This window comes from Drosophila sechellia, chromosome X (assembly GCF_004382195.2).
Source record: "Drosophila sechellia strain sech25 chromosome X, ASM438219v1, whole genome shotgun sequence".
In the NCBI taxonomy this organism is placed as follows: Eukaryota; Metazoa; Arthropoda; class Insecta; order Diptera; family Drosophilidae; genus Drosophila; species Drosophila sechellia.
The window spans coordinates 1,087,312-1,103,950 of NC_045954.1; the positions used below are offsets into that span (position 1 = coordinate 1,087,312).

General features: G+C 43.6%; 2 protein-coding genes across 2 annotated transcripts; one reads left to right on the forward strand and one right to left on the reverse strand.

The window, feature by feature from the left end:
• Positions 1–1,747: 1,747 nt before the first annotated feature.
• LOC6615944 lies at positions 1,748–2,306 on the reverse strand. Its single transcript, XM_002040275.2, has one exon. The coding sequence runs from the start codon at positions 2,193–2,195 to the stop codon at positions 1,770–1,772; it is 426 nt and encodes a 141-aa protein (XP_002040311.1). The 5' UTR covers positions 2,196–2,306; the 3' UTR covers positions 1,748–1,769.
• Positions 2,307–5,501: 3,195 nt separating this feature from the next.
• On the forward strand, positions 5,502–6,060 carry LOC6615945. Its single transcript, XM_002040276.2, has one exon. The coding sequence runs from the start codon at positions 5,613–5,615 to the stop codon at positions 6,036–6,038; it is 426 nt and encodes a 141-aa protein (XP_002040312.1). The 5' UTR covers positions 5,502–5,612; the 3' UTR covers positions 6,039–6,060.
• Positions 6,061–16,639: the final 10,579 nt, after the last annotated feature.

Here is a 16,639-nt window from a genome sequence, read left to right on the forward strand (position 1 = left end):
GCTCATCGATGGCAATTGGTATTGCAGCCAGAGTTGCGAGGCTTTGCCTTAACCCCTTAACCCCTACCATCTTATCCCGTCAACTGTTGGCAGCTGCAGTTTTGGTGCACCTCTTGGGCGCCAAAAATCGCTGTGGTGTTGTAATTAAGCCAGAGCTAGTGCTTTGCACCCTCAAGTGGCGACCTGAAGCGCCGAAGTCATCGGTTGCGCCACCTCCTTCGCACCACTTTGCAGCAACACCATCGGCATCTCCATCTGACAACTACCCAGGTCTGCAAGGCTGTCTGTCATGAGGTGGCCTTGTCAGACCATTGACGAGTGATATGAATGCCCGGTATTGAAGAATATCGCAGTGATGTCTAAAATCGTTTAAAACACTTTAAAAATCTTGGTGGTTTATATACACGTTTTTAGAGCTTGCCCAATAATTTTATCCAACATATATATGCAATATTTATCTTTAGCTTTTAAGCAGCCAGCTCGACAGCACTGAACTAGAGTCCATAGATATTGTGAACAATCGCCTCAGATCATCTTCAGCGTCATCATCATTAGGCCTACGCACAATCATTGGATAAACCTGGAAAAGGGGGCTTATCGCCGCTTGCCTATCAGCGGTTTCAACTAATTGTCGAATCCGATTTCAGCTCTTAGCTCTCAGCTCTTTATGGCCAAGCGCATGGGAAGAGGCAAGGGGTCGGAGGAAACAGGGTGTTAATTTCAGACCCGATTAGGCCGCAGTCAAAATAATTGCGGAAGAGGGCTTAGAAGGGTTAAACAATGATTGGAGTCAGCTTGTTGAAGGTTTTCTAATGGGCAGATGTCATTCGTCGAACGTTTTTCATAGCAAGTTTAATTATACATATATGTATGTATTACATATGCGTTTATTGCTTGATGTAACCAAAGACACTAGAATAACAAGATGCGTAACGGCCATACATTGGTTTGACACTTTGCTCAACAATACATTTTTTTATACACATTTGTTTTTTATTATTTTTAAAAATATTTCAAAAACATTAATGTGTATTTTACAAATATTAAAAAAAAGATCAGATGCTGCCTTTAGATTTCCGAAGTATTAAAAATTTATAAAATAAATAAAAATAGGAAAACTATTTATTGCAAAAGTCATATTTTGAGGCACGAAGTGCTGACACAAGCACTCAACAATCATTGCCTTATTAATTTTTCTCACGTCGCAAGCTGAATACTCTAATGACAAATATTCTAATATAAAGTCATTTGTGAAACTTATTTTGGTATATTATGTACATAGATTCGGCTATTACTATTTCTAAGCTATATTTGAATAATAATAACGTTAAGGCAATGCAAAACAAGAATTTTTCACATGGTGCCAATTGATTAAAAATAATATGGATTTAAAGTCAAGGAACTTCTAAGGTGAAGGGCATATTTTGTCAAATTTGCAATGCATGAGAGCATACGTGTGCACACATACAGTTGTCTGCTATCACTGTATGCGTAGAAAAGAGCTGTTCACTCCGCTCTCTCGCTCTCGAACAAAAATTCGAGAGAGCCTGGAGCCACCTCTAGAGCCACGGCGAAAAATCGTGTGCCAAAAATTCGTATGGCATTGCGCATCTTGTTATTCTAGTGTCTTTGGCCAGATCGACTCGGCGATTGACGAAAGTCGGAAAGAAAGTATTTTCTACTTGTTACATATTTTTAAACGAATCTAGAATAGTAATAATGGAAAAGAACGGGCTGTATTAAGCTGTAATACACTTTATTGAGAGTGCTCATAGAAAATCTGCATAATGCATTTGCGTGTAGACATGGCCATCTTCGTCATCGCTTTCCGAGTCATCATCGTCCTCATCGACGTCATCCTCATCAGACCACTCGATCATCATCGGCGCCGGGGGAGCATGGCCTAAGGAAATGGCCATGAGTGAACGAAAGCTGGCGCTCGAAACAAGGATAACCTTCGATTTGAAGGTAGTATGGTCGAGCGCCTCTATGGCGAGCTTGGCCTCGCTCTCCCTAGCAAACTGGATAAACCCATGGTCATTGTCGACCAGCGAGCCAAGGATTTCGCCGAAGGGCAAGCAGAGGTAAGCCAGCTCCTGGCGGGTGCAAATCGGTAGGTTTCTCACAAGGATCCTGCTCTTCAGACCGGTCGGTCCACTGGTGAGTTCAATTCCCGCAATATCACTTCCAGACATTATATCTTTTGACTTTATTTTCACTCTGTTGAATGATTGTCTAAAATGTTCAAAGTGTTTCCTTTCCTGTTGTTTTTCCGGATGATTGTCCAAAATTTGACGTTTGCAAGTGTTACCAGATAAAACGAAGCTGAAAATTACTGGTATAGTGTGGTAGTCTATGGCTGTTATCCAACTGTTATAATAACCAACTAGGAATAATAATTGGCTGCATCTCTAGCTAGTTTTAAATTATGTTCTCCATCTTTCTCTAGATCTGGTTTAAGGGTCAAATTGTAATACTTCAATGATCCCACGCCAAAAACATTGCTTTTGAAGCAAGGTAGTATCTATCAGATACCCGTTACTTAGCTAGTAGATGTGAGAACGCGAAAGTTCATAATTTCCCAGCATATCGATAAATATTGGAGAATTTAATTAGAAAAAAGGCGGTTTTCGGGCGTTTGAGTGGTTGAGTCAAAAAGTACTTTTTTAAAATCGATAGAAATTTACAAATTGGAAACAAATTGCGCTGCGTCTATGTGTGTAGAAGCTGCTTGCTTAGTCTCAACATTCTTGCTTTTATAATCCGTGAGATCTCGGCGTTCATACGTACAGACGGACATGGCTAGATCGACTCGGCTATTGATCCTCATCAAGAATATATAAACGTTATATAGTCGGAGACGCTTCCTTCTGCCTGTTACATCGTTTTCAACTAATCTAGTATACCCTTTTACTCTACGAATAACGGGATATATATGAAACAGTGTTTGTTACCTCGATTTTGAACTGATAACTGCAATGCAATTTTCGTTGCCGCCACAACACCACGAGGAGGCCATTACAATTGTAATGGGGTCCTATATTTATTAGACCTTTTTCTGCCCACCCAAAAGTGCTGTTCGCTGTAGCGCTCTCCGCTCACTCGCTCTCGAATAAAAATTCGAGAGAGCCTGGAGCCACCTCTAGAGCCACGGCGAAAAAAAAAACGTGTGCCAAAAATTCGTATGGCGTTACGCATATTGTTATTGTAGTGTCTTTGGTTACATCAAGCAATAAACGCATATGTAATACATATATAATTAAACTTGTTATTCTAGTGTCTTTGATGTAACTGATAATACAAATGGGCTACAAGCCAAAAAGTTTGCGAGATAAAGCAACCAATATAGGGTTCTGGGTCACCTTTCCTCCTCGCAATTTCATTGAAAACACCATTTTTCTTGCGGAAGTGCTTGCCCCACAGCCCCAACCTTTTCTTTCACCATCAGCCACCACACGCTTCTGCTTCTTTCATTCCCAAAATGAAGCATAAATCGCTTTAGCACTTTCGCATAATTTTCAATATCATACCAATAAAAAACGGCCAGGGGGGTGACGAGAGGGAGGTGTTTGGTGGCCAGGGGGCGTTGCTACGCGGGCGGGATTGACAGAAAATTGGAAAAAATAACTCTTCCCGCTCGGAACACACGCTACAGATTGCCATTAGCACCTTGCTTACCTGTGCTCCCTACCACTCACCCCCCACCCCCCCACCACACCGCTCACCCACTGCTGTTCCACACCCCCCTCTTCAGGTGCAAGATTTATGTGCCATGTGCCGTGGGTCTTTTTTTTTTTTTTTGGTAAGAGGGTTTCAGAAGGGATGTTAAGGGCCCGGCAATATGCTAAAAATGTGCTTTTGCATTGCAATTTTCCCCAGCCCTCGCCCGGTTTCTTCCCTGCATAGCTTATGATCATATTTTCCCCGTTTGCTATTTTTTCTGTTGTTGCTAAAAGCAATCAAAACTTTTTCATTTACAGACTCCGAGGGCAAGCAAGCCGGAATTCATTCACCATATATATTTTATAAATTTCCTCGGTGTTGGAGTCAACATGGATTGGCACGGCACGGCAAACGGTGGCAGAATCATTTTCGGGCTGGGGACATTGATTAAATAAATATCGGGAAGATGTGATTTATGTTCCACATCCCCCCCATAGCCAACTTATGATGCGTCGAAAATGATTAAAGTAGTTTATATTCGACATGGCTGAGGCTTGATATTTCAAATTTCAGAGATTCAATACTTTACCCTGAGATCTCCCAATACCTAAGGTTGACAATCGATTGGCGACTGCATGGCTCAATCAAACAGTTCAAAGTAGACCTGTGACCACCGATTTCCCCATCCGGACAACTTGGCAACCTGGCAACTATCGCATCCCATCCCAATATTTCACTTCTATTTCACTAAAAACTGTGTGTTTTGCTCTTGCAGCATTGGATACCGCACTTTTTGCGATACATAAACGTGGCTGCAATTTATGCGTCCGACAGTTGCGCCACCGCAGAGCACACCCCCTCTATAAAGGTGACCCTAAGTTCCCCGTCGCCACCGCCACGCCGCCCTCTAGTAAAACGGCACCAGAAAAGCGCGGACTGCCAAACCAACTTCAAACTCGCAATATAAACACATAAATCCTGGCCACTGATACACACAGATTCCGTTGCAAGAGGGGGCCCACCAATATTCACGGGGAAGGGGTGTGTTCCCAGCGAGGGGTTTGTCTGTCCAACTTTTGCTTACCGGCCAGGCTAACAAACAACAACAACTTTGACGCCTCTGCCCTGCCATTCCATGCACACAGTGGCGGCAACGAAAATAGCATTGCAGTTATCAGTTCAAAATCGAGGTAACAAACACTGTTTCATATATATCCCGTTATTCGTAGAGTAAAAGGGTATACTAGATTAGTTGAAAACGATGTAACAGGCAGAAGGAAGCGTCTCCGACTATATAACGTTTATATATTCTTGATGAGGATCAATAGCCGAGTCGATCTAGCCATGTCCGTCTGTACGTATGAACGCCGAGATCTCACGGATTATAAAAGCAAGAATGTTGAGACTAAGCAAGCAGCTTCTACACACATAGACGCAGCGCAATTTGTTTCCAATTTGTAAATTTCTATCGATTTTAAAAAAGTACTTTTTGACTCAACCACTCAAACGCCCGAAAACCGCCTTTTTTCTAATTAAATTCTCCAATATTTATCGATATGCTGGGAAATTATGAACTTTCGCGTTCTCACATCTACTAGCTAAGTAACGGGTATCTGATAGATACTACCTTGCTTCAAAAGCAATGTTTTTGGCGTGGGATCATTGAAGTATTACAATTTGACCCTTAAACCAGATCTAGAGAAAGATGGAGAACATAATTTAAAACTAGCTAGAGATGCAGCCAATTATTATTCCTAGTTGGTTATTATAACAGTTGGATAACAGCCATAGACTACCACACTATACCAGTAATTTTCAGCTTCGTTTTATCTGGTAACACTTGCAAACGTCAAATTTTGGACAATCATCCGGAAAAACAACAGGAAAGGAAACACTTTGAACATTTTAGACAATCATTCAACAGAGTGAAAATAAAGTCAAAAGATATAATGTCTGGAAGTGATATTGCGGGAATTGAACTCACCAGTGGACCGACCGGTCTGAAGAGCAGGATCCTTGTGAGAAACCTACCGATTTGCACCCGCCAGGAGCTGGCTTACCTCTGCTTGCCCTTCGGCGAAATCCTTGGCTCGCTGGTCGACAATGACCATGGGTTTATCCAGTTTGCTAGGGAGAGCGAGGCCAAGCTCGCCATAGAGGCGCTCGACCATACTACCTTCAAATCGAAGGTTATCCTTGTTTCGAGCGCCAGCTTTCGTTCACTCATGGCCATTTCCTTAGGCCATGCTCCCCCGGCGCCGATGATGATCGAGTGGTCTGATGAGGATGACGTCGATGAGGACGATGATGACTCGGAAAGCGATGACGAAGATGGCCATGTCTACACGCAAATGCATTATGCAGATTTTCTATGAGCACTCTCAATAAAGTGTATTACAGCTTAATACAGCCCGTTCTTTTCCATTATTACTATTCTAGATTCGTTTAAAAATATGTAACAAGTAGAAAATACTTTCTTTCCGACTTTCGTCAATCGCCGAGTCGATCTGGCCAAAGACACTAGAATAACAAGATGCGCAATGCCATACGAATTTTTGGCACACGATTTTTCGCCGTGGCTCTAGAGGTGGCTCCAGGCTCTCTCGAATTTTTGTTCGAGAGCGAGAGAGCGGAGTGAACAGCTCTTTTCTACGCATACAGTGATAGCAGACAACTGTATGTGTGCACACGTATGCTCTCATGCATTGCAAATTTGACAAAATATGCCCTTCACCTTAGAAGTTCCTTGACTTTAAATCCATATTATTTTTAATCAATTGGCACCATGTGAAAAATTCTTGTTTTGCATTGCCTTAACGTTATTATTATTCAAATATAGCTTAGAAATAGTAATAGCCGAATCTATGTACATAATATACCAAAATAAGTTTCACAAATGACTTTATATTAGAATATTTGTCATTAGAGTATTCAGCTTGCGACGTGAGAAAAATTAATAAGGCAATGATTGTTGAGTGCTTGTGTCAGCACTTCGTGCCTCAAAATATGACTTTTGCAATAAATAGTTTTCATATTTTTATTTATTTTATAAATTTTTATTTTCTACTACGTATTATTTTTATGAAATATTTATTTTTCAATGTAATGCCTTTTTTTTTGGATAATTTTTGTTTAATTTCCTTTGTATTTGCTTTAATTATTTAGTATATTTATTAAGTCATATGACTTAATATGGTGGATCTAAAAGATCCATTTTTATTATTTTAAATGCGCATTATATTCAGTTTTTTTTCAGTTTCATATATATTTTTTGTGTCTATCGAATTTGATTTTTTTGAAAAGCTCGCACTTTTGGGTGGGCAGAAAAAAGTCTAATAAATATAGGACCCCATTACAATTGTAATGGCCTCCTCGTGGTGTTTCCTGGGTACCGAATATTACATATATTACACATAATTAATTAACATAACATAATATAAATAAAATATAAATATGTAAAAAATATATTATGTAAATATAAAAACTTTAAAATTATAATAGTCAGGGCGTGAATTTTTAATTATTATTTTATATCATCATAATGCTACGAAATTGGCCACAACTCCAAATATGTAAATTCGTTTCTTCGATCAGAATTGATTTCGGCCCGAAAATCGTCGAACATTTCGCGGCATCTGTACACCCACCCATCGAATTTCACGAAAGCGGTCGTTCAACAAAAATATTATTGCGGAGTCCTCCGCCCAGCAAAAAAGTTACACCGTTTGGCTTCAACTTTGGAGGGCGGAAATGCGAAGCTGGACCAAAGTTGAATTATTGCAAGCATGGGAGGATATGAGTGGGAGGGGCAAAGCAGTATAAGGGCTGCTGCACGTGGATTACGGAGTGCCTAAAATGGCCGCGATGAACAGACAACAAGCTGTTTGCACTTGGACGGCTTGAGTTCGCCGTTGGGGCAAAGGGTTCTAGTGGAGTTTCAGCTCTCAGGGGGAAGGGCGTGGCACGGGGGGCTTACCTAGTCCAATGATGGAATGCTACTAAGTCCAGCTGATAAGGCTGAATGATGTACGATGAGTCGCGTCGGAGTGGGCGGTATGCAGAACATACTGTACAAAAATATTCGAGTATAGTGATCAAGTGATTAGAAAAAAATGTAGCTCGAGATAAATCATTTAACTTTGTTGGCACAAAGCAAACTATTTCTCTTTAAAATCCGATTAATTACCTTATTAAAAGTTTTCAATGAACGGCTCTTTAGGCTTGATAGATTACTTAACCTTCGATCTAACCTTAACAGATCTATGGCATGTAATCCGACTCATAATCTTTCCTCTGGGTTAATTTTTAGGCCTCTTCTCTCCTGAAGGTCTTCCGCTCGCTCACTGAGCTCCTCATTTGTCCCCCTGTGGCCTACCTATGATGGCGCGACCTCCATTAGCCAGGTTTACCTAAGAGGTGAGAGGTCGGAGCTCCCAACTCTGTTCCCCCTTTCCCCGAACTAAGAGCTGCTGCCAGCCAAGAAGAGACATAATACCTATATCGATGTGCATTTGGCGACTAGTCCGCGAGTCCAGCCAAACCGTTTGCTGTTGGCAGCACTAAATCAATGTTGGGATTGCACATTGTTAAACGGGGCAGCGGAAGGGAGCTCGGTTTTCCCAAAGCGGCAAGAAACGGGGGAAAACCCAGCAGCCAGCGGCAAAAGCCGGGGGCGAATTTCCGACCGAAAATGTAATTGACGCGCTCCACTTTGAAGCCATCGATTGCTCGCAGTGTTGAAAAGGAGGAGTACGCTTGTATCTGGCTTTTGGATACGTTTTTTTAAATAAGTTAAAGAGGAAGTGATATATTAGAATATATACGGCAGGAGTAACTCTTACCATTTTCACTTTAAATGTTGATAATCGGCTTGCGCCATTACTTTCTGGTTCACCAGCAATGAGGCAGTATATGGCTATACTGCAATGTTGCATTGTTGCAGAGTAACAGAGTTGCAGGGTTGCATATTGGAAATGGCTCAAGTGTCGCGGGTGTTGTGCCCGGAGGAAAAACAACTGAACTGCGGTAACAAGTGGGGCACAACAGCAGGCACTTAGATTCGGCAAGATGATGTTGATGAAGATTATGTCATTGAATAATTGCCCTATTTAGACACCTACAACATATAAAATTATATTTAACACTGCATCTGGAGCAGAAGAGTCCCCATGTATGGGGTCAACGGCGTGCCAGGTCGTTCTGTGCTCCCCTAATTGATGGGCTTTCCCGTCCGAGCGGAACACAAAGGAGGAGCAGCCGAATCGGAAATAGAGAAAACAACCCTCCGATGGAAGAGATTCCCCAAACCACTCACTCCTAGTCTCCTTCTTCATGGGACTTATTTAATGCTTCAATGCTGATGATGGTGATGAAGGAGAAAAGAGGAAAGGCGGCGGTGCAAAGGGTCACGTATTTAAAAATGCACATAATTAAAATTTATGAGTGGGTATTAAATAAAGACATAACCCACCAACCTCTCCTCGACCTCCCGCAACGGGGGAGCAAATGCAGTACAATCAAATTAAATACCTGTAAAACGTGGAATAGGACGGTCCAGGAGGTCACTGAGCTAGGGTCCCGAACCAAGCCGAACTGAACTCAAATGAAATGAAATTGTAATGGCAATTCGCTGGCGAAAAAATACAACAAAAACAAGATGGAAGGAAAATTCTAGAAAAGAACACACTGCCGTGAATTGGAAGGAAGAAAGTTTTTAGGACTGGCACAATGGGCGGAAAAGGTTGGTCCGATGTAAATATTTAAAAAAACACGCATCCACGACGCACAGTGTAAATCATATTTTGGTCTACGAGTGTAAGTCATCATTGAGTAGATGTCTCAAAAGGAAGTGTCAAGAAGTGAGAACTAGGTTTTAAGCTCATACACATGTATAAGTAGCTGAAAACTGGGCTACATTAGCCCACCGTGCGGACTCATCTTCGGTCGACCCCCCTCTCATTTGCCAGGACATCGCTGCACGTCGCACAAGGTCAAAGTAATTACAAGTAAACAAAGTTAGGGGCAAGCCAAGGCTCTTGTTGTCCTCCGCCTGGCGGATGGCACGAAAAAAAGTGGAAAAAAAGGAAGAAAAACGTTTGACTAAGGAAAACTGTGAAGCAAATGGATGTGGATGGGAAACCTTATTAAGACGTGTATTAAGTGTCGGACAGCTGACAGCTGGAAAGAAAACGGAAAAACAAAAGGCGGAGAAGGATAGTGGATAGTGGATAGTGGAAGGCAGGAGCGGAGCGTTGGAGCATAAAACTTATTTTCCCGGGCGCTTATTGAGACTATGGTATAGTGGCTCCAAAGAGCGGACAACAAGGCGATCCTCGTCCTTCTGTGGCTGATGAGAATCTCAGCTCCGAAATACCAAGTCGAGTTTCCCGAAACCAATCCAAATGAGGCTGTAAGACCAATCAAGTTGGCGTAATCCTGAGGATAAAAACGTAAAGGACTCGCAATAAAATGCAAAATAATCAGCTATTGGGAGGCACACGCCTCCGATTCAGCCCGTCTCCGTGGGTGACAGTGAAAAATCGGTGATCAATCGACGAGCGTTTCCCATTTCCACCCGTTTCCTCTGCTGCTGTCATAAATAACGCGAGCTTAAAGCATTATAAACCGCATCTGCATTGGGACAATTCCGTCGAAGACCCACCATTGCATTTCATTGCATTTTTAAGCCTGCGAAATCACTTAAATTTTCGACCTTCTTTTTTTTCTTGTTAATTTTTTATGGCTTTTTCCATTGCGCTCGTTGGCTCTCGGCTCTCGGCAAAAATAAACTTCGAATGAATTTATGCATACGAGTGAGTTTTGCAGAGCGGAAATTTGTTGCAGTTGCCACCGCCGCAAGTTGAGCCATTCCCAGTTCCCAGTTCCACCGAAATGGAGATAAATGGAGTAAGGAGGGGGTGGGGTGTAGGTGGCAAAAAACGGGGAAACGGCAAACAATGAAATGCATTGAAAATTGAAAATCAATGAACTGTTATAATAACTTGCCGCAGAGTCAGAGGCGAGCATCGAGCACATATCTATCTGCCGCACACCCACGGACATATGTACATATATACTTTCATATGTATTCATATGCGGTGCTGCAAAGGCACTGAATGCATTGCCAGTCAAAAGCAGACTTTGGGCACTGAGAAAATCAAATGGGCCGGATGGAATGCGGCATCCATGTGATTGTGGATTGATGTCACCGTCTGACCAAACCAGGACACATCGGCTCGAGCACCATGTTTAGCCCACCACCACACGATCCCATTGCCAGTGATCGCCGACCGAGCAGTGATCATCCCATCCCACTGCCTACACATCGCCTCGATTATCTTTCTCTGTAGGGCATCCTTCCCTGGCAACGCAGTGCAATTCAGGTCCTGCGCTCGAGCAACTCGTGCGTGCGGTTCTCTCTCTTCATTAAACATATGTAACGCAATGGGTTAACAATTGGAAAAAGGAAGGGGAAGGTGGAAGGTGGAAGGATGCGGACGCGGACCAGAGATGGAGGCCCTGGGACAACGTCAACTTCGAGTCGGATGCAGCGATTAAAAATTAAATGCCTGCGTATTAACAAACAAGCAGCCTGCCATTGCCAGCATTGGATTTCCTTAACTTTTTTTTTTTGACGGGAACCAAATTGAAAGGAAAAACAAGAAGTGACTTTTATGTGCAGTGGTTCGACTATTAGATACCTTTTACTTTGCCAGGAACCTATTTTCTTTTTCTTACAGAAGTCTGAAGTTAATGCCTTATCTTCAAGTTTTTGAAATTCGCGTGATTTCAAGGTTCTTTTGGAAAGACAGCCGACTGCAGATATACCCTACGAGTAACGGGTATAGTGGAAACGCGAAAAGCACTGGACGACAATGGGCAATGGAGTTGTAAAATGGGGCTGGGAAATCCTTTGGTGCATGTAAAATGCATGAATCTCTGGGCGCCACGTGTGAAATTTATGCACATATGCTGACAGCGTTTTTGTAAAGGGTGGAGGGGGAGGGTTGGAGAGAGAGTTGCTTGAGTGAATGTTCTTACGCAACTTCCGTGGTTGCTATTAATTGCTAGTGTTCAAGGTATTGCGTTTGAAGGACTGCAAAATGTTCTGACAAAAAACCTGCCATTTATGTTTCTTGACTGACCAATATTCAGATAGCGTCGTCATCCGATCACCTTGACCCACCGGGCCAGGCCAAAACAGTGATCAACGAATGATGACTGGACTTTCGGGCCATCATTATTCCGATCCTCCGAACAAATGAAGACTCACTGGCAGCCATTCGGTTGGTGGGGCACTAGCAAACGACCACAAAAGCCAAATACTAATGAATAATTAAGCGGCTGAGGACAGATACAGATGCCTATGTGGGTCAATACTCGATACTAGAAAATGTGGCCGGCATTTTCCCCGTCCATCGATTGCCATTGCCATGACTCTGTTTTGTGCTCTTTCGAGCCACTTTGGGGATGTTGTCATCATCGTTTCCACTTAACAAGCATTTCATTAGCCTAATTCCGATGGCTCCCCGTATCTTAATTGTTTGGACAGTGGCACAACAAGAAGTGAAGTGTAATCATGGCTTCCCTATTCCCTATTCCATATTCCCTATTCCTCGTCTCCTCTGATTGATGTCGGTCCATTTGAGCGGGGAGGAAGAAGCTCGGCCTCCCAATGCGCGAATTTTCTGATATCAGCGGAACTGTACATGAAATATTAATAATTTATTCTGATACTGTTTTCAGCCTCCTTCTGATACACTTTTAAAATATAGCCAACCACCTGACGTTTGAGTTCGTTGGGAGGAGGCATCTATTCCTCCTATTTTTATGCTGATTTCGCAACTGCATCTGCATGTTAGTCAATCGAAGTGGTAACAAGTGGGTCTCGATTGCAGCCATTCACAAGGGGACTATTGGCTTTTCATCTGGCTCAATTAGCGGTGGCAATTTGCCCATCGGCTAATTGGCTTCGCTCGCTTGGGACTTTGGTTTACTTGGTGCTGCCACACTTGACAGGCCCAAATTCAAATTACCATTTAAGTACAGGGTATAATTCTGACTTTGTTTGTCATTTCTGACGGTGCCAGTCTGCAGTCGGCACACCTTAAGAATTTTCGCCCTTACGGAATTGGGCAAGTGTAGACTTTCAAGGGCATTTCCCGCTTCGGCTTCCCGGAAAACTGCTTGTTTCCTCTTCTATTGGCAATTCAAATCGCTTTGAATCAATCACGAACGATTGCCTGGACTCAGGTTTAGAAGTGGGTGGCCGAGATGGCCGAGATGGAGGAGATGGGCGAGGTTTGCCTCCCACTGAAACAACTGAAATTCCAGGTGGCAAAGCTGCCTCCGGAGCATTCTTTGCATTCTGCTTTATATTTCCTGTGGCAATGTCTGTGGTCAGCTGTCCCTCCTGCATACAAATTTCCCTCCTCTCGGTCCCCGATCCCTCTTTATTTTCCGGCTGCTGCAGCTGGCGCGCTTCCTTGTTCGCGCAAATAAAATGCAAACAATGTTTGTTTCATTTGCGTAATAAAATATTTATACAGGTATTTAGTTGGCCACGAAGCAGCAGCGAAAATTAAGCGAAATGTTACAAAAAGCGCTGAAAAAGATAGAGGGAGTGTGGCAAGGAGGAGCTGCTGCTCGTGTCCAAAAAATGTGAGCCGCGCTCCTTTAATGAGCCCCCACAACACAAGGAAAACAAAGAGCGGAGAACAAAAAACGTCTAGACGTCATTTTTCAGTGGTGTTCTCCACCGGTTTCTCCCCTGCTCCAAGAGCACCTTGGAGCACCCCTGCTCCATTTCTCCGATTCTCCTTTTCTCCCGCCCACCCATCTAACATGTAGATAAATCTGCTCGCGTATTTTTCGCAGCGATTTGCCATAGCTCATGCAGAGAGATAGATGGAGAAACAAAGAGAAGCTGAGAGACTGGGAGAAAGAGAGCCAGTGAAATTGCCTTCATTTATCATGTGGTGGGCTAGCTAACCAGCTAACCGCATACCCTGTAAAGTCCAGCAAAAATGAAGGAGGCATGCACCCTGTGGCTCATATTGTGAGGAAATTGCTTGCCAGGTCGTGATATTCACTTATTTGTTTCGAGTGTATGTAATCAAACCTCAATTGATCAATTTGGCGCGTAACTTTGAATTTAAGAACAGGCCGCTGAGTAAACTAATCGGTATTCTCCAAGACGAGTCCTTGCCATCCTTGCCATCACCAAGGACAATTGGCAGCTGACACCCTGCGGTTGATTGGCTGCGGCTGACCACAGATATTTGTGCACTGCCACTCCAACGAAGCTTGTGAGACACACATTGCTATTATGCACCATTAGTTCTCTGCGGGCTACGTATGTTTCTTGCGTGCATAATCTAAAAAATTAATCGAGCACCTGATTGCTCGATAGGTTCGGCATCGATTAACTCGATTTCCCTTACAGTGTTGATTGCAATTAAATAAGAGAGATACTTTGGTTTTAGTTTAAAGTCTAAGCGTCTAAGCGTCAAGTCAAAGTAGCATTTTTATTTGTATTCCATTTCAACACCGATGCATCGACTTAGGGCCGCAAATTTCCGGTCTGACTTCGCCGTTTCAATGCAACTTTCCGTCCCCTTAAAGCCTCCTGCCATTTCCCCAATTTTCCTCCGCAAATTTTTCCCTTTTAAGTTGCTCACGTTGCGGTTGCAACTGCGACGTGCTTTATCGCAGTCAGACGTTAATTAATCTGCAACGCCTGCTCGTTGCATTGTTGTGACTGCAGCATCTTCGTGACCTGACCTCCGCTCGGCCATCTTTAGCCCCTTTAACGCCTGGAATCCCTCGCATCCCGCCCAGCGTGACACGTTTTTTCTTCTCTTTTTGTTCAAACGAAAAAAGTGAGTTTACATAATTTTGGATGTGCGGGCAGGTAAACAACAAAAAGCGGGGGCATCAGACCCACCAAATCCTAACTAGCCATGGCACACAAAAAGCGCATTTTAATGCGCGGTCAAACAGTCAGGCAGTCAGGCAATGTCTAAATTCGAAATGTCAGAGTTGTCAACTGCGAACAGTGAACAGTGAACACTGGACACCGAACAGCGAAAGACGAACACAGAAGCACGGCAGAGTCAACCACATCTGTTGTTGACAACAATTAGAGTTGCACACACAAATAACACATAATAATAATTACGAAAAGCTTTCAACTACTTTGTCATTCGCCGGATTTGGGCATGAATCTCCTACTGAATGTCTGAATGTCGGAATCTGAATGATTTCTAGCTTCGTGTAGCTCCGTGGCCAAATCTGAATCCGAATCGCCATGACCCAGGTGCCAGGTGCCAGGGACCCGGGTCAAGGGTCAAGAAGGCTTAGCAGCGTGAGTAGGCTTAAAATGTATCTGCACAAACTTCAAATACGAACACAAGAGCACAGACACGCAGTGTCTGTGTGGCCAAAAGGGCCAAAGTCGAAGATATAGCCGCACTTTGCAAATCGTGACTGGGCAAAGGCACCTACCTTGACCCACTAATGAGGGTTCTCTGTTTTTTAGTCGCAGCCACCTTTAAATGATTTTGATGAGCCAGCAAAATTCCGACTCCAACTTGAGGCGCCCACAAGGTTCTGTCATCCACGCAAATGAAATGATCGAAGTGGCAAAAAGCGCATTTCATATTATGTAAGTAATAGGCACACTTTAAAATTACACACATAGTATAAGCTAGTCGCAACTTTGCGCTTAATCTTGAGACATTGGCACTGGAAAAGAACAAGGCTGCACTCACACTTGGCTGCAGATAAAGCCAAGGATGCGAAGCCCGAAAAATTGTCAGCGCGAATTACTGACACATTTTCGCAAATCGGGGAAATAGTAGTAGTGCTGAGAAAGGGGAGCATTGATAGTAATTGCGAGCAGCATGCACAATTGCAGCTCCTCGCTGGCAGCTTACGAGAAACGAGACGCGTAATAAATCCATAATCCGAGGCGACAATTTGAATCATTGCGCTGTAAATGCGTTGCGCTTTCCGTGGGTGGTGGTGTTCCAGGCGGCCCGGTGGGAGATGCTCAGGGTGAAGCCACGGGTTCAGGGGTCACAGCTGCAGGCATTCGAGCAGCAAAGACACGACAAGACAGTCGAGGGCTCCACGCCACTCCACTCCTTCCTTCCCTTGCTGGCCTTTGTTTTATTGCATTTCACTTTGTCTGGCTTTGGCTCGAAAGCTCGACGCCAAACCCATTTTCGTCCTTTGCCCCCCTTCGCCCCTTGGAAAATTGCATTTTATGCTCCTTCGCCGTCGCGCCACCAACCACCTCCCACCCCCCATGCCACCATGCCCCCATGCGCCCGTGCTCCTCAGTGTGTTTGTCTTTGCCTTAGCAGTTAAAATAATCATAATAAAAACAAAATCCAAGCGCACAAGAAGAAATGTCAACATTTGCCAGCCAAGTGCACTTGCTCCAGCTCCAGCATGAGATTCAGACTCCAGCTCAGGCGGAAGAAGCAGTGGCGAAGAGGCGAAGGAAGGGGCATGAAGACTGTCTCCCGGGACTCGTCTGTCGGCTTAGTTGCCAGTTATCTTGATCACAGCTAAACAATCGATTCAATTTGAACTTAATGGAGTCCTGGCCGAAAAGTGGGAGCCAAAGGTCAGTCGCAATGGAGATGTGTGTGCGCGTGTGTGTGTTTGCTGCAGAGGAGCAGAGCCCTGGTATTTACAGACATGCATCCAATATTTGCATTTCCAAAGTCTGTGACTATTTTCATATACTTCTGTTCCCAACGATCTATTGCACACTTTCACTGCGGCTTAATTACTACTGAGACCCAAAACCCTAAACAAGTCGCTTTTTAATGGAGCGGGGTGATTCTCACTGATCCAGTGCAGTGCGTGCTGGACCGTGAAAGACGCATTTGCTGGATTCCGGCCTGCGGAGATTGACGCGACAACACTAACGATGTGCCTTGAGCCCAGTGCAATATGAACTGGA

Excerpts from the sequence above, each read along its gene's own strand:
- LOC6615944 (XM_002040275.2), bottom strand. The coding sequence starts at position 2,195 with ATGTCTGGAAGTGATATTGCGGGAATTGAACTCACCAGTGGACCGACC.
- LOC6615945 (XM_002040276.2), top strand. The coding sequence starts at position 5,613 with ATGTCTGGAAGTGATATTGCGGGAATTGAACTCACCAGTGGACCGACC.